Source organism: Pimephales promelas, chromosome 10 (genome assembly GCF_988280905.1).
Source record: "Pimephales promelas chromosome 10, fPimPro1.hap1.1, whole genome shotgun sequence".
NCBI classification, from domain to species: domain Eukaryota; kingdom Metazoa; phylum Chordata; class Actinopteri; order Cypriniformes; family Leuciscidae; genus Pimephales; species Pimephales promelas.
In genome coordinates this window covers 27,027,024-27,050,937 of record NC_142778.1, presented here as the reverse complement: position 1 = coordinate 27,050,937, position 23,914 = coordinate 27,027,024, and the positions used below count along the sequence as shown (strand labels likewise).

General features: G+C 36.8%; 1 protein-coding gene across 1 annotated transcript; it reads left to right on the top strand.

Moving 5' to 3' along the window:
- On the top strand, nt 1-21,969 carry LOC148977424 (DNA-directed RNA polymerase III subunit RPC2). Its single transcript, XM_089116385.1, has 28 exons — nt 1-202; nt 294-326; nt 806-862; nt 1,067-1,131; nt 1,942-2,017; nt 2,154-2,254; nt 2,338-2,429; nt 2,540-2,657; nt 2,819-2,927; nt 4,490-4,612; nt 6,440-6,556; nt 6,740-6,874; nt 8,942-9,103; nt 10,187-10,387; nt 10,595-10,757; nt 11,279-11,432; nt 11,530-11,604; nt 11,722-11,820; nt 12,110-12,237; nt 14,363-14,572; nt 14,691-14,849; nt 14,989-15,106; nt 15,223-15,365; nt 18,131-18,234; nt 19,778-19,944; nt 21,023-21,136; nt 21,219-21,392; nt 21,512-21,969. Exons 1-28 carry the CDS (start codon nt 137-139, stop codon nt 21,639-21,641), a joined length of 3,393 nt encoding a protein of 1,130 aa, XP_088972511.1. The 5' UTR covers nt 1-136; the 3' UTR covers nt 21,642-21,969.
- The last annotated feature ends 1,945 nt before the right edge of the window (nt 21,970-23,914 follow it).

Below are 23,914 nucleotides of genomic sequence, written 5' to 3'. Positions count from 1 at the left end.
CCTCGCACTTTCACGTGTAGCGCAAACTTCCGTTCAGAGTGTTTTTGCACTTTGCAGAGTGTCTGCGGCGTGTATGATGGTTTCCTAACTTAGATTATATTTCTCAAGTTCATTGGTATCTCAGCTAATAGCAGAAATGCTACAGGAGGAGTTTGGGGAGATGACTCCCCAGCAGCTCGCTGCTCCCGTACACACTGTGGAGGTGAGTGCTGTTTGAGCAAACGTTGGTATGTTTGTTAGATATGAATGTGAGGCATTGCAAGGTAATTCATTTGTTCCTTTCTACACTGCAGGAAAAGTGGAAGCTGCTTCCAGCCTTTTTGAAGGTAAAATCATGTTGTCAGCTTAACTATGACAACTATCATTACAAATTAGAAGAAATATATATCATCTGACAGCATATGGCAGGTCAAGTAATGACAGCTCTGAGACATGCTGTGATATTTTAAATAATAAATAGTTTAAAACTATATTACACGTAATGTACTACATCTACTTTGATCATCATTATTCAAGAAATTTGAATGTCATCACTTTAATTGAGATTACATATTTGGACTTAAATTGTTACACCACATATTTAAGTGATAAAGAAGTGATAAATAATAACTTGTATGATTGTAAAATAGCTGATTTAAAAAATAAAATCATACAATAATGATGTTGAAAAGAAAATGTTAAATTCACACTCTTATACATATCATACAGTCTTAATAGCCAGCAAGATGTATGTTGAATAATGATATTATGTTTACAGCCTCTAAGCCAAATCATTTTTATGTAATATTCCTCTTTATTTTTTTAGGTTAAAGGCTTAGTAAAGCAGCACATTGATTCCTTCAATTACTTCATCAATGTGGAGGTTTGTTGACTTATTTAAGGATGTACCAGTGTTCTGCACATATTTTGTAAATGCAATACATTTATTATTAGTTTATTATCCGTTTCCTTTTCACTGGTTTCCATTTTATCAGGTTGTTTTATGGTTACTTTTTGTACCAGCAAAATAATTGGATATCGACAAAAAGCTTAAGGAGCCTAAACAAATGTCTACTTATCTCTCCAGATAAAAAAGATCATGAAGGCGAATGAGAAGATCACGAGTGATGCCGACCCAATGTGGTATCTAAAGTGAGGATTTTGTTCAATTAGACTTTTTTTGCACATTTGACGTTATTTTCGCATTTTTATAACACATGCAATTTTACTAATATTTGTATACTATAACTACAGTTTTTATTAACTTTTATTAAAAAAGTTGTTTTTATAGTTTTTTTTTCCTTTAGCTTATATTTGTATATTTTACATAAAATATACAAATATAAGCTAAAGAAAAAAAAACTATAAAAACAACTCTTTTTTCTTATAAATCCTGTCTCGATTATTGATTAATTGCCCAATTGTTGTTATTCGATGAAATCGCAATTATTTTTAAATATTAAATGCAACAATTGTGCTGTTTAAATTTCAATCAATTTTGCCAAAGAATATATATTAACACTGTTGTAAAGTACTTAACTCAAATATATCCAAATGTCTTCCTTCGTATGAAATGAAGGTTTGTGGGTTTAATAACACTGCCTATTATATTTTATTTAATTATATTATGCTTACACTGTAGGTGACATTAACAAAACAGAATTAAATTGTTAATTTATATAATTATTTGTATGACATTAAAACTTTCAAAAAAAATTCATGAACGTGACAGGCCCAATAAAGCTCTAATAAATTATTTCAATTTTAATCATTTTAGACCTTAAACTTATTTTTTATTTGCCAAATTTGTTGTACATTTACGTTTTCACCTAATGTTTTATTGTAATACCAGCTTTTGAAATAAATGACCGAAATGTGAATAGAATTACCGAAAATTACCAAATTTTTTAACAGTTTTATTAACAATAACAATACTGCCTGTTATATCTCATCTGTCCCTAGATATCTCAATATCTACGTTGGCATGCCTGACGTAGAAGAAAGTTTTAATGTAACCAGACCAGTGGCACCACATGAGGTAACGTCTTTGTTTACATGTGACTTAATGACTATTATTCAAAGCAAACTTAAAAGTTTGTTGAAATAAGTTAAAAAAGAGAACTAGCTCGAGTCAGCAATATTTGCTCCTGATGATTTTGCTTTTTGACCACTAGTGTCGTCTGAGAGACATGACATACTCAGCTCCCATCACTGTGGATATAGAGTACACCCGAGGCAGCCAGAGAATCATTCGCAATGCTCTCCCAATCGGAAGGTAATTATACACTTACTGAAAGATTTGCATAGACCTCTTAATATGCGATTCCTTTTTGATTGAGCTTCTCCTGTTTTTAATAGGATGCCAATTATGCTGCGAAGCTCCAACTGCGTCTTGACAGGAAAGACCCAATTGGAGTTCTCTAAGCTCAATGAATGTCCCCTAGATCCAGGTCGATTATTATTAAATCTCAATGATATTTAATTGTTTGCGTGCCATAGTATAATGCAGATAATCCTATCTGAAGCTCATAAGTATGATACAGGGTTTGTCTGTGTGCAGGTGGTTATTTTATTGTGAAAGGGCAAGAAAAGGTCATTCTCATTCAGGAACAGTTGTCCAAGAACCGCATCATTGTGGAGCAAGATCGCAAAGGTGCTGTGGGAGCCTCTGTCACCAGGTACTGGAATCTGCTCTTCTGTATACGTTATAATAATAAAATCTTGATTTAAAGAACACCTCAAAGTATTACACGTTCAAATGTTAAGTAGAATTAATGTTAATTTCATCTCTAAATATCCAGTTGTGTGCTCATATGTCTTTCTTTTTTCTGGTTTGTAGCTCTACACATGAGAAAAAGAGCAGAACCAACATGATCGTGAAACAGGGACGCTTTTACCTAAAGCACAACACCCTCTCTGAAGACGCACCTATCGCTATCATCTTTAAGGTGAAAAATTAGTTCCAGACGTTGATTTACTAGAGCATGATGGTTTGTATCTTTGTCTTGCACATTGTAGTCCATTATTTAGGCGTGAGGCCGCATTCTGTGTCCAACCAGCAGATGGTGTGCTTTGACAAAGAATACACATTTAAACGTTTTGTTAAAATATATGGATAAAATATATCAGTGCGGTTCAAATATTTATGGTTTTTTTTTTTGTGAATTAATCCTTTCATTCAGTAAGGACGCATTAAATTGATTAAAAGTGACAGTAAAGACATTTAAAATGTTACAAAATGTTTCTATTTCAAATAGAATGAAATCGAAATTTTCAAATATTTTTTTTCCAAAATCTCAAAAATATTAAGCAGCCACAACTTACTTTCTTTGTTTTGTGAGCACCAAATCAGCTCCTGAACAATTCAATTGTTTTGACAACAAGGACAATTTAGAACAGAGAATGATTAGAATGGTTTCTGCAGAATTATTTGACACTGAAGACTGGGGTAAAAATGCTGAAAATTCAGCTTTGCCATTACAAGAATAAATTGCACTTAAAATATATTAAATTAAATGTTTAATTGTAATATTTCACAATATCACTGTTTTTACTGATTTTTTTAAGCAAATTAAATTTAAGCAAATTAAACCAAACTTTTGAAAGGTAATAAATCCTCTTGTGAAAGGATGTCACTTCATAAATTTGCTTCAGATAGCTTAATCTGTGACTGTTTACTTAAAATCGAATGGTGTCTTGCATCTTGTTGCTTGCCTTTAGCAAAGATGAAGCTCTTTGTGAAGCGTCCTTTAGCTCAGGAAAGGCGAAACATAAATTCAATACATTATTATTATATGTTGACCAGTCAGCCTCCAGGACTGCAGAAATCCATTTTATAATGTCTTTTTAAGATGTTGGAGAGAGCTCACTGTAGATATACTTTGTTACTTGCCATTACCATTAATAAGTATTTAAATGATACAAATCGGACATCAAAAAATGACTAAACCAAGTCTTTCCTGAAACATTTGATATTTGAACTGTTTAGTCTTCCGCTATATGGATTTCAATGTCATTTCTTGTTCACTGACACTCCTGACAATTGAAATTGATATTTAATTACAGCTCAAATCAGAGAACCGTCTCGTACCATGACGGCTGTTCCACCTAATTCCCTCACCCCAGGCTCTCTCTAAACATATGGGTCTGATTGGTTAGGGACAGGGCGCGGAGTAAATGGGCTGTAGAGCTTGTTTGCTTTGCACTTGTCTGTCCACAGCACATTCCACCAGGATTTCCTTGCAACACAGCAGCCGTGCCAAACGGTGAAGACCTTTAAGTACTGTGATCCATCCAGTCCTGTTCCCACAGTCCCCTATTTGCATAAATAAATGTCATCGAGGCCTATGGCACCATATTCACCTTTACAGCATAGAAGAGTCCGTCATTCTCAAATGTTTTAACACAAAGTTTGTCTCTTTGCTTTAAATATACAAGTGTATATTGTGTGTTTCTTCTATGACCTTGAATAAGTACCTTATTCTCTATGAATCCTTTTGTCGTCCACAAGGCCATGGGAGTGGAGAGTGACCAGGAGATAGTTCAGATGATTGGCACAGAGGAACATGTCATGGCTGCATTTGCTCCCAGTTTGGAGGAGTGCCAAAAGGCCCAAATATTCACCCAAACTCAGGTACCTCCAACAAGATCTCATTATGCGTAATGCATAAACAGCAGTGCTAACATACATGCTATTATAATTACTACTAAAGGAATTTCATTAGATCACTGAATATTGTTTATAAAGTGAAAGCTTTTAACAAACAAGTGTCCAAAATATCTTTAGTGAGATATTTTGTGGAGGTGTATTATCAAATGCAGAGGCAGAGTTTGCTGAATCTGAGATGTATTATTCATCACATGACCCAACAATGGGTCAGTAAGGACCATATCTGCTTCCTAGCAACCTGTGTCTGAGCGGATGTGAATCCCTGTTTATGTGGTTGTGACAATGTGTGGGCCTCATCAGAGGTCCACTAATAAGCCTACATGTGTGCAGACCGCAATTAGATTAGATGTGTCAGTAGGTCTGAGTTTTTGCTAGTTTTATGACCACTAGGGGCAGTCTTATTACATTTTAACACGAATTGGATCATCTTGAAGTGATATCGGACTAGAGTGCCTACGTGTGTGTGTATATATATATATATATATATTATATATATGTATATAGAGAGAGAGATTTGTGAGGAGTAGTTCACTTTTAAAAAAACTTTTGCTGATAATTTACTCACTCCCATGTCATCCAAAATATCCATGTCATTCTTTCTTCGGTCGAAAAGAAATGAAGGTTTTTGATGAAAACATTCCAGGATTTTTCGCCATATAATGCACTTTACTGGTAACCAAATGGTTCAAGGTCCAAAAGACAGTTTCAGTTCAAACTGTTCAAAGGGCTTTAAACGGTTCCAGACGACGAATAAGGGTCTTGTCAAGCAAAACGATCACTCATTTAAAAAATAAATAACAAAGTTTAAGTTTTATAAGCTCAAATGGTCGCCTTGCTCTGTTCTGTGATGCGCGTTCATGACTCTTCTGTTTGAACTCGTTTATCAAAATGAATAATTCTTTTTTCGTTTCATTTGGTTCATTCAACGAATGAAATGAACGAATTGACTCGCAAAAAGATTTGTTCATTTTGATGAACGAGTTCAAACTGGAGAGTCACAGAACAGAGCAAGCGACCATTTGAGCTTATAAAACTTATTATTATTATTTTTTTTTAATGACCGTTTCGCTTGATAAGACCCTTATTCATCATCTGGAATCGTTTAAAGCCCTTTGAACAGTTTGCAGTTTACACTGAAACTGTCTTTTGGGCCTTGAACCATTTGGTTACCAGTAAAGTGCATTATATGGAGAAAATCCTGGAATGTTTTCATCAAAAACCTTAATTTCTTTTCGACTAAAGAAAAAAAGACATGGATATCTTGGATGACATGGGGGCGAGTAAACGATCAGCAAAAGTTTTTTTAAAAGTGAACTACTCCTTTAAGTCATTTTGGCTGTACTTCAATTGCACATCATTCCATGCCTCAAAGTGGGTGGTCTAATGGAGAAGCCTAATCTGTGTGACCTTTGACCTCTGGAGCAGAACAAGTTGCTGGCTCAGGTGTGTGTGTGTGTGTGTGTGTGTGTGTGTGCACGCAAGTATCTGCAGAGAATGGAGGGTTCCAGTTCTCTGATACCTCTTTAGAGAGCCAGTGAACCCTGCACCGGCTCGGTCACTCCAGATTAAACGGTCTGATTTGATGCATTTAATCTTATTAATTGAGGCTCTGAAACGTTATGCTTTTCATTGTTTATAAATTAATTCATCATAACATACTTTGAAATGTAAATCTGCAATGCCATCAAGTCTAATACAAGAGAATGGTAATCTTATTGAAAATATTTTTTAAACTAAATTGTAAAAGTGGCATCTTAATTACTTTTTTTTTTTGTGTGTGTGTCCTTTCAGGCACTAAGATACATTGGTAATAAAGTGAGGCGTCAGCGCATGTGGGGCGGCCCCAAGAAAACCAAGATGGAGGAGGCCAGAGAGCTGTTAGCTTCTACCATCCTTACCCACGTACCTGTACGTCATATTAAAATGAACTTGAACATAAAGTTCTTGGTCTCCCCACATCCAAATAGGCTTCTGATAATCTTCCCCATGCCTTCATTCTTCTTTTAACTGTTGATATGCAGTTGAAATCAGAGTATAAATAGTTTGTTTGCTGTTTTTTTGGATCTGTCATGTTGTGTTTGTGTCTCGCAGGTTAAGGAGTTTAACTTTCGAGCTAAGTGTATCTACCTCGCTGTGATGGTACGTAGAGTTATTCTCGCTCAAGGGGACAACAAGGTGGACGATCGAGATTACTATGGAAACAAACGTCTGGAGTTGGCTGGCCAGGTATCTGCTTCTTTATTAACAGGTCTTCTATAACTTCTGGACATAATCATTCAGCAAAAGGTCCTCACTTGAATAGCACCCTTTGTTTGTTTTTGTTAAAAGAAATGTATACTTTTCTTCAGAAAAGATACATTACATTGATAGTGATAGTAAAGACGTTATTCCTTTTGTTGTTGTGAAAAAAAATTACGTATTTATAATAAATGCTGTTCTTTTGAACTATAAATCAAAAACTACCGAAGCAGCAAAACTGTTTTCAATAGATAATATTAAAAAAAAGTTTGTTTAACACCAAATCAGCATATTAAAATGATTTCTGAAGGATCATTTGACATTGAAAACTGAAGTAATGATGCTGAGAATTCAGCTTTGGCATCGCAGGAATAAGTTATATTTTAATTTATATTAAAATAGATAACAGTATTCTTATTTGTAATAATATTTCACAATATTACTGTAGTCACTAGTAAAAAAAAAATCAGCCTTGAGCATAAGAGACGTCTTTCAAAATGCTGATTAAATTCTCTCAAATGTTTAAAATCATCGAAATGTTTTTGTGTTCAAAGGCAAAGGGTTCAGCAATGGCATTTATTTGGTCCATTGATTGAGTTCTGCTTTTCATATGGGAGAAATAGGTTCGATTCTGGCCTGTGTCATGTTCTGATTCCTTTTTAAAAAATGGTTCACGGTCCTGCTCAAACTTTAGCTGCCCCTGTCATGACTGATGTTTCCAACCGCTTGGTATTTACTCAGATGAAAGCAAGGCTCATGAAATATTCACTTTAAAATGAAGAAAGTACAATGACGTGTTGCGCCACTCTTTATCCATCCATCCATCGCTCTCCTTTATTCCATCTCTGTCTGCCTTTTCCATTCACACCCCCTATAATTCTATTAAGAATGACTGACAGCCCCTTCAAGCTCAGGCCGTTAATTATGATAATGCTTGTTTATTTATCTGTTTTTATCCTGCGTGGCGCAGACACTATTGGGGAGCTGAACTAAAGATTAGAGAGCATAACGTTTGTTCAATATCTCTTTTGAGATTGGCGCTCCTGTACGGATGATTTCATATTACAACCTGCACACGGGCGCCGTCTCGCTTCTGCGAGCAAACATTTTCTGGACTCTTGTCAAACATAACTGATCTCTCTTTCTCAGTCGTTACTCTCATTAGACGCACTGTTGGCCTCTCATGAAACTGATCAGAAGCCAAAACCAGCAGATACAGGCTTGGCTAGCGCCCAATCCCTCACCTTCCCTTTTGTTTCTTCTCAGCTTGTCATTATAATACCATCATTATTTTCCCAATGCTTTGTTTCGTCTGCGCCCCCATTCTTCTGCCTTCCTCTCCATTCCCAGCCGCCCCGCTTTTGTTGTGGGTGAGATATGTGGCAGCAACGCCCGACTGCAGCCCAGCCAAACTCAGGGATTTCTCCTCTTTATTATAATTTAGCCCGGCTATGACAAAAGAATAGCCGCCTTGACTGGAGCGATTGAGCTAATCCACCAGCCCGACTGTGATAATGTAATTACCGCTGTCTTAAGTCCTTTAATTTCCCCCCACCAGCTCCGAGGTGGGGTGTGTTTATGTGTGTACGTGCTTGCTTACATTAGTGTGTGAGCAATTCGGAGTTAGTGAGTGACAGGAACCCTTTCAGCAAGGCTTTACGCGCACATGCCCGCTTTACAACACCTCCAATCTCTTTTCTCCTCATTTACGATTCCCTGACATTCAACTAATTGGCCTGGCTGGGCCATGGAAGCTTAATTTCTTTATTAATTTTCGATGAGGATGTTTATTTTCACGTATGCAAATATGATGCACAAAAAAAAGCCTGAAAGGCCGGGTCAAATTTATCAGAGCGTAAAAACACCTGTTTATTAAATCTTGGATAAGATGATGGAGAGAGGGGGGTTTAGAGCCAAATAAAGTTCATTTCAAAGGCTGTTATTGACTGGAGTACAGATATAATGTAGTGTTGTGTTGCAAGATAACACACTGGTGTAGTTTTTTCCTCCTTTCAGGGAATCAATTTGTAACGCTTTGTTTCTGCATTCCTTAAGCTCCTGTCCCTGCTGTTTGAAGATCTGTTCAAGAAGTTTAACTCAGAGCTGAAGAAGATCGCCGACCAGATCATCCCCAAGCAGAGAGCAGCTCAGTTTGACGTGGTGAAGCACATGAGACAGGACCAGATCACCAACGGCATGGTTAACGCTATCTCCACTGTGAGTCCAGACAATCAGCAGCCCATCAGTCACCAATGCACAGGGCAAGACACATCAGGACCTTAAACAGTGTTGCAAGAGTTTTTATGTTTGTTTCACTATCCATACCACTGTTTGGATTTTAAAAAAATTGTCTGTAAAACATTTAAATCTTTTTCAAACATTTAATCAAGAGTCTTTAGAAGATTTTTAAGATGATGAAATGCAAATTCAGTCAGGTATGTATAAACTTTTGACTGGTTGTGTATTTAATTCAAAGTCAGCACAATGATACTTAAAGGAGAAGTTCACTTTAAAAAAAAACTTTTGCTTATAATTTACTCACACCCATGTCATCCAAGATGTCCACATCTTTCTTTCTTCAGTCGAAAAGAAATGAAGGTTTTTGATGAAAACATTCCAGGATTTTCTCCATATAATGGACTTCATTGGGAACCAAACGGTTCAAGGTCCAAATGAGAGTTTCAGTGCAGCTTTAAACGATTCCAGACGATGAATAAGGGTCTTATCTAGGACCCTTCGAGTCATGACTCGAAAAAAGATTTGTTCATTTTGATGAACGAGTTCGAAAAGGAGAGACATGAATGCTCATCACAGAACAGAGCAAGGCGAGCATTTGAGCTTATAAAACTTAAACTTTTTTATTTATTTTTTAAATGAGCGATCGTTTCACTAGATAAGACCCTTATTCATTGTCTGGTGTCGTTTAAAGCTCTTTGAAGCTGCACTGAAACTCTCATTTGGACCTTGAACCATTTGGTTCCCAATGAAGTCCATTACATGGAGAAAATCCTGGAATGTTTTCATCCAAAAATTTCTTTTCAACTGAAGAAACAAAGACATGGACATTTTGGATGACATGGGGGTGAGTAAATTATCAGCAAAAGTTTTTCTTAAAGTGAACTACTCCTTTAAGTGTTATTTATATACTGTTATAGTGTGTTTTATGATATATTTTGAAGTATTTTAATTTCAGGTTGTCATTATATGCGCTTTTGTCATTTTTATTGGATTTTGCTATTTTAAAAATATGTCTGTATAGCTTTAATTTTTTTATTTAATCGTGTGTAATGTGTCTTCCAGGGGAACTGGTCTCTAAAGAGGTTTAAGATGGACAGGCAGGGTGTGACTCAGGTTCTCTCCCGCCTCTCCTACATCTCAGCCTTGGGCATGATGACAAGGATCTCCTCTCAGTTTGAGAAAACCAGGAAGGTTAGCGGTCCCCGCTCCCTTCAGCCCTCCCAGTGGGGCATGTTGTGCCCTTCAGACACACCTGAAGGAGAGGTCAGTGTTTCTCATTTACAAAACCCCACCATCTTGTCAGCATTGCAAATTTGAGGAATTTCATTTCATTTCATGAAACCGCATTCATTTTTGCTTCAATTCTTTTCAATTAATTTATGCAATCAGATCGATTGTGTTGGTTGACCACTAATGTATTGTCTTTATAAAAGTCATTTCTATTCTCACGGCTGTATAATTGTTGTCTAGGCTTGCGGTCTGGTGAAGAATCTGGCTCTGATGACCCACATCACCACTGACATGGAGGACGGCCCCATCGTCAAGCTGGCATTTAACCTGGGAGTGGAGGACATCAACCTTCTTTGCGGAGAGGAGTTGTCCTACCCCACGGTCTTCCTCGTCTTCCTCAATGGTATCTGCTCACACAGGCAGAACAAAAGCAAAACAGCACGTTCTTCTCCCCCTTTTTTTTCAAGCACACAGACAGACTACTGGCATTTGAATAATATTCAAATGAACCTCTGCCATTCCACGGCTACAAAAGAGTGTGCCATTGATTACCTTTTAATGTCATGTCACAGAAAGCTCACCCTATTAATTAATTAATGTATATGTTTTTCACAGCGCTGATAAGTTACAAATTATAAAGGCCTCCGCTGTCGCTAATTAATTAGCAAACACAAACATAGTTGCTCACAACATTGAGGCTGTGTATATGCATCTGGGTGGCACCACAGTGGGTCTCTCATATTGCTCGAACAAGCCAAAACTTTTCCTTTGAACGTGCGTTAATACTGTCACACATGCAAATCTTAATTAGTAAACCATATTTTATGTTTATTTTTTAATGTGTGAATGCACCCAGGTTTCTTATCAGGCTGAAACTGAATAGTTTTATATTCTAAAAAATAAAATGTTGGGTCCTTTTTCTAGGTAACATTCTTGGAGTGATCAGAGACCATCAGAAGTTGGTCTACACCTTCAGGCTAATGCGAAGAGCTGGTTTTATAAACGAGTTTGTGTCTATCTCAACTAACTTGACTGACCGCTGTGTGTATATTTCTTCTGATGGGGGCCGTTTGTGCAGGTACCAGAAAAAAGAAATTGTGCAAAGAATTTTTTTTTCTTAAAACCAGTACCGTTGCTCAAAGACATGTTGTGTTGCATTCTCTGTGCTCTGGCAGACCCTACATCATTGTGAAGAATGGACAGCCAGCTGTGAAGAACAAACATATTGAGGAATTGTCTCAAGGCTACAGGTGCGTTTGAAGCTGGTCAATATTTGAATATCTGAATGGGGAATCCAGTACGCAGATTTTAGACTGTCTTTATGCATGCCTTTTCATTGTGTTCTTTCCACCCGTTTTCCCCTGTAGAACATTTGAGGACTTTCTTCATGAGAGTCTGGTGGAGTATCTGGATGTAAATGAGGAGAATGACTGTAACATTGCATTATATGAGCACATGATCGCCAAGTGAGTACTCGTAAGCCCAATAATTCAATACATTTATATTGTAAGCCGTAACATAAATTAATATTTAACTGTATTTTCCTTCTTTTTTTGAATTGCAATCATATTTCCAGCAATTCAAAACCTGAAGGAAATAATCAATAATTTATCGGCTTTATCTGCCAATTTTCTGCCGATAATGATAACATATATCGGATGATACTGATTTGGTGGCCAATATATCGTTCATCCCTAAAAATAAGTAATTTCAGGTTCAATCTTCTGAATATTCCATGCTATATGTTTTATTCAGGGAAACGACCCATTTGGAGATCGAGCCATTCACGTTGCTGGGGGTCTGCGCTGGTTTGATTCCTTATCCTCATCATAACCAGTCCCCCAGAAACACCTACCAGTGTGCCATGGGCAAGCAGGCTATGGGTAAGACTACTACAGTCTCTGTGTCCATGCATCCTGGAAGACTAGTTGCAATTACAAAAGCAGACATCCACACACACTCCTATTCAGTCACGGACAACACTCACTTTCACACTGACATTCAAAACCTTTGACGCACACACCACATTCTGTATGTATGTGGACATCAAACATCGCCTGCTTGCGTAGTCATACTTTGTGTGTGTGTGTGTGTGTAGAGGCCTTTCCCTGCCAGTGTCTCTGAGTGTCATTAGGCATTCATTGTGTCCTGAGCTCAGTGTGCGGAGCAGGGTTAGTGTGCTCAGCTGCGCAATAGGGAGAGAGCACACACACACTCCGCTGCCCTGGTTACCAAAACTACTTAAACCTCTCCTGGCCACCACCCCCATTACAAAACCACTGAGACTGCTACTATATTTGGCCCAATATCCTCAGCCTTGTCTTCTTTTTTTCTGGACGGACAGCCCCATACATGTGCAAATCCAGTTGTGTGGCCCCAGCCCTATTATCACACACTGTGTGCTTGTACCCTGATTGTGGAGTAATAGCATCTGACAAATGTCAAGGCCTCAAGGGACGGCGGCTATTATACTATAAACTAAACCCCCCCCCCCCCCCCCTCCACCCCAGAGATTTTAACACTGCAGACACCAGCCTTTACATCAACACTCCTTAGACAGTCAGTTAAATGTGATTAGATGTGCATTAGTTGTTTCATATTGTTTGAATTTGATATTTTAATGGAACAACAAACCCTTTAAGTTAAGAAAACCCTTAGTAGTTAATGTAACAGCTTTTCTGGTAATATTTTACAGTAAGGTTCTATACATTAACATTTGTTAATGCAGTACCTGGGAGTAATAAAAACTAAAAATATTTTCATGATAGGTTGTGATGTTAAAAATGTATTTGTATAGTTCAAATTGACATTAGTTAATGCACAATTATATATCATAAATTAGCTATTAACAATAGCATATTATTAATTAACATTAACCTAGACATAAAAATAAAAAAATGTGTTTTGTTAGTTCATGGTCAGTAGCGTCTTTTTTTGTTTGATTTCCAACATTCTTCAAAATATGTTCTACCCAAGAAAGAAAGTAAGACAAACACGAGGGCGAGTAAATGATAACAGAATTTTCAGTTTTGAGTGGATCAATCTATTTATTCAAATTTAGCCTTAAGTGTCACCACCTTCCTTTATTAACTTAAGAGGTTAGTTGCAACCCATATCTGATGTTTTTCCTATTTTTAATGTTTTGCCATTTATTAAAGGAGTAAAAAAACTTTTGCTTATAATTTACTCACAACCATGTCATCCAAGATATCCATGTCATTCTTTCTTCAGTCGAAAAAAAATGTAAAATTTTTCTGTGAAAACATTCCAGGATTTTTCTCCATTTAATGCACTTTACTGGTAACTAAACGGTTCAAGGTCCAAAAGACAGTTTCAGTGCAAACTGTTCAAAGGGCTTTAAATGATTCCAGAAGATGAATAAGGGTCTTATCAAGCGAAATGATCGCTCATTTAAATTTTTTTTTTTAACTTTTATATGCTTAAATGCTCGCCTTGCTCTGTTCTGTGATGCGCGTTCGTGACTCTCCTGTTCGAACTCATTTATCAAAATGAACGAATCTTTTTTCGAGAACGAATTGACTCGGAAAAAGATTCATTCATTTTGATAAGCGAGTTCGAACAGGAGAGTCACGAACGCGCATCACAGAACTGAGCAAGGCGAGCATTTGAGCTTATAAAACGTATAAAAGAAAGACATGGACATCTTGGATGACATGGGGGTGAGTAAATTATCAGCAAAAGTTTTTTTAAAAGTGAACTACTCCTTTAATGTGTTTTTCTTGTTCTAAAATCTTGCTACTGTAATTGTATGTCGAATAGAGCAATGTTAAAAACAGAATAATTCACAATATAGTGTATCATATATGCCATTTATTAGTCAATAAAAAGTGTCAGAAAACCCAAAATAAATTTTATCAATTATGTTATGTAAAATATATTACTGGATTATCTCATTTATACACTGAGGCAGCATTAACTTATAATTTTCCTCATTTACATCTTGCTTTTGAGTTTTTGCTCAACCTAATTTCTTTTGTTTCTGATCAGGAACTATTGGTTATAACCAAAGAAACCGTATAGACACTCTGATGTACCTGCTGGCATACCCACAGAAGCCCATGGTGAAGACGAAGACCATCGAGCTGATTGACTTTGAGAAGCTTCCCGCGGGCCAGAACGCCACTGTGGCTGTAATGAGCTACAGTGGGTATGATATAGAAGATGCCCTGGTGCTTAATAAAGCATCTCTTGACAGAGGTCAGAACTAAACATTTAATGTTGCTTTCTTTAAAAAAAAAAAAAAAAAAAAAACAGGAAAAAAGGCATTTGCTTTGTTCATTTTTTATTGTCTGTTCATTCTTCTGTCTTGTATTAGGCTTTGGTAGATGTTTGGTGTACAAGAATGCTAAGTGCACCTTGAGGCGGTACACTAACCAGACCTTTGACAAGGTGATGGGTCCGATGCTGGATGCCGAAACACGCAAGCCCATTTGGAGACACAGCATCCTGGATGCCGACGGCATATGCTTGCCCGGTGAGACTCTTAGAAAGTTAAAAAAAAAAAAACTCTATAGTTAAAGTTATAGTTATTTAAACTATATTTCAGCCAATTAATCTTTAATATATTAATCTAAAGATATGTATTGAAGCTTTGTATGTCGCATCTCTTCCAGGTGAGAAGGTCGAGAACAAGCAGGTGCTAGTGAATAAGTCCATGCCCACTGTCACCCAAACTCCACTGGAGGGCAGCGCCCAGCCAGGCCAACCACAATACAGAGACGTGCCAGTCTCGTAAGAAACTAATTAAAACAAAATTAGGATCCCACTGTGCAATATTGCTAAAAGCCTCAAAAGTTGGGTTTTTTTCTCCCACACCAACCAAAATACTTACTTTCTTCATTCTACAGGTACAAAGGAACGACAGACTCCTACATTGAGAAGGTGATGATCTCCTCCAACGCCGAGGACGCCTTCTTGGTCAAGATCCTGCTCAGGCAGACACGTAGACCAGAGATCGGAGACAAGTTCAGCAGTCGACATGGGCAGAAAGGTACTGCAGGATCCAGACTGGCATATTCTCCTCTGCTAGCGGATAAACACAATTTCAGCATTGTTCCAAATTCCAATGAACCCTTCTTAATAACAAGTGGGAAGAGATGTTACTAAATTTGCTTTTTGATGTCAGTTTTATTATCGTCCCAGCTGGCCCTCCCATCCTCTTCAACTTTTTTTTTTTCCCGCTGCCTGTTTTTCAATTAATTAGCTTGTTGTCCCATGCCAGACTATGCAAATTTATAACAGCAGCGGCGCAGTCCTGGGAAAGTATTTACAGCCCCCATTGTTTTTGAGCACCTCCGCTGAGAGAGCTGGTCAGTATGATGTTTTAATCAGAGCGTTAACTGGCGCCATGCATAATTCACTCATTTCATTAGCGGAGGTCGTCCACTGGCACTCATCACGGGACGTGACAGTGAGGAGGGGTCAGGGAGGGGTTAGCCGCAAACCGCCCGAGATGCTATTTACTGCTCTTTTTAAAGGAGCTTTTGGTATTTAAAGGAGCAGGCAAGTGTCGGTGGACCAGGATAACACAGGGCAGCTAATTGTTGTTGTGAAGGATAGTGCCGTTCTCTTGAATGTCTTTTGTGCGTTTAGAGGTGGGCTTTTATTGAACGGTCCCATTTGGAGAAGTTGAGCTGTGTTTTCCAGAGGTGTGTGACTGCGCTGCCAACCACACAATAATTCTTTTAGTTGGTGCTTTAATAAATGTGTCGCCTATGCGCGCACTAAAGCTTTGCGGCATAAAATTTGAGAGATTGAGAGAGCGCTGTATTTTCAAGAAAGAAATTTTGGCTACCTTTTGGGTTGAAAAAAAGCCCATTTAAAGACGTCCCACTGTGGTTTGGAGCCATTGGCTTTTATCAAGTTTCACAGGAGTTTTGTCTTACTCATTTTAAACCCATCCTTCGTCCTGACCAGCCTCTTCCACCCTCATAAGATCCGGTCACCGGAGAACGATAGGTTAATTATTTACCGGTGACCCAAACACACACCGAAGCGCTCGCGCACACACACACACACCCATATAAACGGACACTCACACTCTGATACTCACACAGCTGTCTTGGCAGGGTTCATTGTGCGAGCCGCCACAGAGGGGTTGTATAGCCAATGATGGAGGGCCATGGACTCTTACTGCTGTCCTGCTTTTCTTTGCTGATTTCATGCCTCTTTTATCATTCACTCTCACACAAAACAAACAACACAGAGGATGTGTGCTATGGGAACCGCTCTAGCTTATCTCTTTCGCTCTTTCTCACTTTCTCTCATCTTCCTCTAAGAAATCCTTCTACCTAATAGGCCTGCTACTAACGACGATTTATTTCTACGATTTTTTCAGCGAACAATTATTTCCTGTACTTAATGTTATTTGACTACTAACTGCAAATTGTGCTTTTTAAAGGTTTGGGGTGTATTAAATTGATCAAAAGTGACAGTAAAGACATTTATAATGTTACAAAAGCTTTATAATTCAAATAAATGTTGTTCGTTTGAACTTTCTATTCATCAACGAATCCTTAAAAAAGGACTTTTTTTTCCAAAACCTTAAAAAAGGTATAACACATTTCCAGTAAAGTTTCACAGTTTCAGCACAACTCTGATCAACATTGGCTAAATAAATGTTTGTTGAGCACCAAATCAGCATATTTAGGATCATGTGACTTAAGACTGGAGTAATGGTGCTAAATATTCAACTTTGCCTTCAGGAATAAATTACATATTATAATGCATTCAAATAGAAAACCGATATTTTAAGTTGTAAATATTTCACTATTTCATGTTTTACTGTATTGTTTTGACCAAAGAAATGAATCCTTTCTAGACATAAATAGATTTTCTAACTAAATACAACTCCAAACTTTTGAACAGTAGTGAAACTGTTACAACTTGTTGATTTTGTTCTGTTAAATAATTGGAGAAAAGACTCGTTTTCTTTTTTTTATTGAAAAGAGGCAACCATAAAGTTACACCACTGCCATATATACTGATGTTCCATGACTATCTATTATTAAATTCATTGTTTATTTTCATTATTATTTATTTTTTGTTGATTCATTGTTACAGTGCCTTTAGGCAGTATCAAAATACTGTATCAAAATATTGAGTAATCTGCGCAAGGTTATATTACTGTGTTTAAACTATTTCCAGTATGAAAAACTAATATATGAATATGTTTATATACATATATATATATATATATATATAACTAATGCATATGGATGTATCGTTCTCCTCAGCTGGACCTTTCTTTGTGCGCTCAATGGTAAAGGGGAAACTATGGGTGTATAATCCCCTTCTCACTGTCCAGCTAAGCACCTCTCCTCACTTCCTGCCCCTGTTCTGTTCTGTCTCTTTTATCACTTGCAAATGGCCCAATAATGTGTTTGTTCTGGCTGCGGGAAGAGTGAGGAGCTCTTCTGCAAACATTTACACTCTCACTGACTGCTTTGGTCCACTTTCACTCCGTCCTGCAGTCTGAATTTCCAATGGTTCCACTTCAGCAGACATGAATACGTCTGCTTTATAGGCCGTTAGACTTAGATGAGTTACGCAAACCTCACACTTTTTCATCTAGCATTTGTATGTGATTGAAATCACTCAACTCGTTTAAGCTTTATGGGAAAGGTCTGCTCTAACAGGGTGGAGTTAACATTTCTTGCAGCCAGTTTGAATATAGGGATGTGTTTGATTCTAACTTTAGTAATTAAATGCATTTTATGTGTCTGTAAATAACATGGGTCTCTCTCTCTGTAACAGGTGTGTGTGGACTGATCGTTCCTCAGGAGGACATGCCCTTCTGTGACTCCGGAATCTGTCCTGACATCATCATGAACCCTCATGGTTATCCCTCCAGAATGACTGTACGTCCTTTCCCATCATCAGATTATATGACTTTTGTCTTTTAATGAGTTTACTTTTGGTAACACTTTTTGATGATACTAACTATAAGTATCTTTGTAACTACATGTCAACTAATTCTCATTAGACTATTAGTAGAGTATTAGTAAACTGTTGGGTTTGGGTTAGGTGTTAGGGTTCAAGTTACTAGAGTAAGTTGCGAAGTTAGAATGTCTGTTGTGGGACCATCAAAATAAAGTGTTAGCAGATAAGCAGACAGTCCACTAATACTTTGAGAGTTAGTTGACGTATAGTTGCAAAGTCACTAATAGTTAGTAAAATGTGTAAAATGGACAATCATAAGTGTTACCAAAATATTTATTCGAAATTCTTTGAAAAGATATTTTATAGAACATTTTAAAAAGCGGTTATGCACTATTTTTATTGATCTTCAGATTTCAAAATATAGTTTTATTATTATTTTACATTTTATTAGGATGCTTTATTACACAGCTCTCTGGAATAATGACTACTAAACTATAAATGAGTGATGTCCCAGGCGACTATTTAAAATCAGTATTATAAGTCCATTTATGTGGTAATAAGCAGGATAAAGCACATCACCTGGCAATTTTGCAATAAATGCATATTCCTTTTAATAGCTGAGATTTTTAAATTCAGTACTTTTTAAAAATAAAAATTAATAAAAAATATTTATATATTTTTATACAGTTATAATATTTTTTGATGAGTTGATAATATTTTCTAAAAATGTTTTTGAGTCCCTTATGCTCAACAAAACTGAATTTTGACTTCTCAAAGTTCAGGGGCAAAACATCAATATTGTGAAATATTATTACAATATAAATTTTAAAATGTAATTTAGCTTTACTCGGTCTACAGTGTCACATGATCCTTCAGAAATCATTCTAATATTCTGATTTGCTGCTTTTCTTATTATCAATGTTATAAATCAATGTGCTGCTTAATATTTTTTTATCAAAAAAAAGTTTTTTTTTATGATGAATAGAAAGTTCAAAAGAACAGCATTTATTTCATTTTTTAACATTATCTTTCCTGCCACTTTTGGTGCTCCTTTGCTGAAAGAACAAATTAACTTATTTTAATTAATGAAATATTACTGACTGTAAACTTCAGTGGATTTCTGGAATGCATGTTCCTCTTTTCCTAAGATTGTCAAAGTTTTTTGTCTTGTGGCCAAGGCAAATACAATGCAGTTTTCAGGAACATTAATTCCCCCACAGTTCCTAATTTTGAACTCTGTGTTTGGGAGCACACAGCAGGCGTCATATAGGAAATAGTTTGTGCCAAGTAAAAGATTCCTCTCAGTGACAGAGAGGGGTCAAAGATCTTCCGGCTCTTTCTGTGCGTGACCTCAGTAAAGGCTACTGTCGTGCAGCGGTGCGTGACCTCAACATGATGTCACACTCGCATTCACCAGCTGCAGTGTCAGTAAAACTGCCCTACAGAGAATCTACACTCCTGCATTAAAGAAATGTGTTTAGCATCCCATGATTATCAGTGGCCTGGTTTGTTCTGTGTCAGGTTGGGAAGCTGATTGAGCTGTTGGCTGGTAAAGCAGGGGTTCTGGATGGACGTTTTCACTATGGCACTGCTTTCGGGGGCAGTAAAGTGAAGGACGTTTGTGAGGATCTGATCCGCTATGGATACAATTACCAGGGCAAGGATTATGTCACCTCAGGCATCACAGGGTAAAACCTGGTTCATTTACATAATCATTTATATTTCACTAATACAAGTTTGCTTCACATTTTAGTTATTAAAGGATTAGTTCAATTTTCAAAAAACTTTTGCTGATAATTTACTCACCCCCATGTCATCCAAGATGTCCATGTCTTTCTTTCTTCAGTCGAAAAGAAATTAAGGTTTTTAATGAAAACGTTCCAGGATTTTTCTCCATATAATGGACTTCAATGGGAACCAGACGGTTCAAGGTCCAAAAGACAGTTTCAGTACAAACTGCAAACTTGTTCAAAGGGCTTTAAACGATTCCAGACGATAAATAAGGGTCTTATCAAGCGAAACGATCACTCATTTTTTTTAAAAATAGCAAAGTTAAAGTTTTAAGATCAAACACTCGCCTTGCTCTGTTCTGTGGTGCACGTTCGTGACTCTCCTGTTCGAACTCGTTCAACAAAATGAACAAATCTTTTTCCGAATAAATTCGTTCGTTTCTTTCGCCAAATGAACCAAATGACTCGGAAAAAGATTTGTTCATTTTAATGAACGAGTCCGAACAGGAGTGCGTTGCAGAACAGAGCGTTTGAGCTTATAAAACTTAAACTTTGTTATTTATTTATAAAACGAGCGATCTGTTTCGCTTGATAAGACCCATATTCATCGTCTGGAATCGTTTAAAGCCCTTTGAACAAGTTTGCAGTTTGTACTTAAAGTTTCTTTTGGAGCTTGAACCGTCTGGTTCCCACTGAAGTCCATTATATGGAGAAAAATCATGGAATGTTTTCATCAAAAACCTTAATTTCTTTTTGACTGAAGAAAGAAAGACATGGACATCTTGGATGACATGGGGGTGAGTAAATTATCAGCAAACGTTTTTTCAAAAGTGAACTACTCCTTTAAAGCTTAATTTAATATTGATTTCGATAATTGTGAAATTAACAGGTACTGTTGCGTAAAGTGTCTGCCATGTGTAAATGCATCATGTTAGTTATATTTGTATATTGCAAAAATCAAAAGAGCCACCAGAGGGTGTTTTCCCAAAGGGACTTTACTGTAATTAATGAATCAATTATTATTATTTGCTCTTAGGGAACCTTTGGAAGCCTACATCTACTTCGGTCCAGTCTACTATCAGAAACTGAAGCACATGGTGCTGGATAAAATGCATGCCAGAGCACGTGGTCCGAGAGCAGTGCTTACTAGGTAAGAAAGTCAAAAATTTGAATTGAAATGTCTGCTCAATAAGATAATTGTGTTATTCAGGATTCTATGTAATGCAACGCAGGCAGCCCACTGAGGGACGTTCCAGGGATGGTGGTCTCCGTCTGGGCGAGATGGAAAGAGACTGTCTCATTGGCTACGGAGCCAGCATGCTGCTGCTTGAGCGACTGATGATCTCCAGTGATGCTTTTGAGGTGGATGTGTGCGGGCAGTGTGGCTTGCTGGGATATTCAGGATGGTCAGTAAAAAATAGGGCAATAACTACTTGTTGAAATATTATTCAATTTCCAACAATAATCATATAATAGTCAAATGCATCAAAGGGATTAATTAGTGAGAATTTTCTATTTATGGCAGGTGTCATTACTGCAAGTCTTCGTGTCATGTGTCGTCTCTACGAATTCCATACGCCTGCAAACTGCTCTTCCAAGAACTGCAGTCCATGAACATCATCCCTCGCCTCAAACTGGCTCGCTACAATGAGTGAAGGGGAGTGATTACAGCAAAGAGGTGTCATTGTTTAAGGCTTTGAAAGATCATTTCATTTTTGTTAAACATCTTATATCTTATAAGATATTTATGTATGTATAAAAAGAAGTGCCTGCTTGAATGTTGTGAGATTTTTTTTTTTCTTCCCAACTTTAACTTTTACTGGGAATCGATTGGCATTTCCTTTAGTTTATGGATGTTTGCTCACCTAAATATGTAGATTTATTATTTTGTTTCAGTTTACCTTCAGAAAAAGATAGTTTTTTTTTGTTTTGTTTAGTCTTTTTACAATAAACTAATAAATTGTAAATGTATATTATGAAAAATGTCTACATTTGTTTTTATATTGCATGTCATGAATGTTGTTTCTTTTCTTAAGTGCAATCATCAGGAAGTTTTGGGGTGGAAGTATTGAGCAATCTTGATGAAGTGTTAATGTGACAACACTGACAGCAGAAAGGAGCTTGTTGCAACATTGACCACCTTCCCACTTTGCTGCTACTTTTTTTTTTTTTTTACACTAGATCATCCACTATTCAGAGATTGCTCCCACCCACCAAGCAGCCGTGGAAGGCTTTGATTGGAAGAATGCATCTCACATCAGTAGAATGGGCTCTGACAGTGCGGCTCGCTCACTGGTTGGGGGGGTTATAAGGGTCTGAGGGTGTCTCTTTTTGCCGGCTGCACCTGTCCTAGCTAATGAGGGGCTAATGAGACTGGGAGTAGACGAACAGAAAAAGGAAGTCTTCTGAGGAGAGGATGCAAAGATTCCCTTCCTCCTCCCTCCTTTCCTTCACAGCCTCCATCTTTAAAACTGTAATTAAGGAAATTTTCATTGATGTTTTGCTCTCTCTCTTGCCATACACTTCCCAGCTTGTTAGAGGTGCTGGTTAATCCATACACTTTCAAATGACTGCTGGGATATTGGCCTTTTTCCCCCGTTTCTTTGATGGATCGTAGTATTAGTTCTATTTTATGTTTTGTTGTTGATTCCGTACTTATTGTCAAGATGAAAGGCACATTACTGTTCCAAAGTTTGAGGTTCGGTTAGAAAAGAATTTTAAAGAATTCTGCGTATGCTTTTAAAGAAGCTGCGTTTATTTGATCAAAATGGATTAGAAACAATATTGTGACCTAATATTAAAAGTCAAAAACTTTTCTTTTTTAACATATTTTAAAATGTAATTTATTCCTGTGATGGCAAAGTTTTTAGCAACCATTAAGTTACGTTCACACCAAGAAAGATATCGTTTTATCGCATTAATACTCGAGCTCTTTAAAGCAAGATTGATTCTGATTGGCTATCAATGTTTTTATCGTTCACCTGCTTGAAAAAAAAAGTCCAACGATATCTTTTCTCTGTGCCGTTATCATTGCTTTTTATATTTATTTAGAACTATCTTTATCATCATAGTTATCGTCTTTGGTGTCACATGACCTTTCGGAAGTATTTCTAATATGCTGATTTGGTGCTCAAGAAATATTTTTATTCATTTGAATTAAATTTATTATTAGTTTTATCAATGTTGAAAACTACGGAAGAGAATTAGGGCCAAGCAATAATAAAAAAAAATAAAACCATCTCGAGACCAACAAGTCATTATAATGCAAAATTAAACTTAAATTTCGAGACAGGAAGTCGAAATACAATCTTGAGAATAAACTCATTAAATTTCGAGAATAAAGTCATGTTTCGAAAATAAACTCGTTAAATTTTGAGAAAAAAGTCTAAATACAATCTTGAGAATAAATTCGTGTTTCAAGAAAAAACTCGTTAAATTTAGAGGGAAAAAAGTCTAAATACAATCTTGAGTAAAATTACAATATTTGAGAAACTACTTTAACATTTTATTCAGTATATTCTTTGAATAGAAAGTTCAAAATTTGTAAAACATGTCTTGACTGTCACTTTTAATGCATCCTTGCCGAATGAAAGTATTAATTTCAAGTAACCTTCCACTTGTGATCTAGTGTTGGTTTGCTTATAGCCCCCAACAATTGCATTTTTAAAAAAAAATATGACATTGATGGCGTCTGTAAACAATTTAACTTTAAATAAAAGTTTAAACTTCTACAATAGCAAGTAAATCAGTTCTCCTCAAGTTCACATGCGTCTTAGTGAAGTGATTGATCACATTACCCATCATATGGACATTTTAATCAGTATATCTGATGCTCGTGACATTCATTCGTTTAAAAGAACGGATATTGGTTTTATTTTATATAAGTGTCTGGGGACTACTGTACAGCAGCTTGTTCCATCTAAACCTC

What these genes read in the sequence shown, in the direction of transcription:
- LOC148977424 (XM_089116385.1), top strand. Translation starts at nt 137, where the DNA reads ATGCTACAGGAGGAGTTTGGGGAGATGACTCCCCAGCAGCTCGCTGCT. An exon ending in CAGACACACCTGAAGGAGAG is followed by an intron (nt 10,388 to 10,594) that starts GTCAGTGTTTCT and finishes ATTGTTGTCTAG; the next exon opens with GCTTGCGGTCTGGTGAAGAA. An exon ending in TAAAGCATCTCTTGACAGAG is followed by an intron (nt 14,573 to 14,690) that starts GTCAGAACTAAA and finishes GTCTTGTATTAG; the next exon opens with GCTTTGGTAGATGTTTGGTG.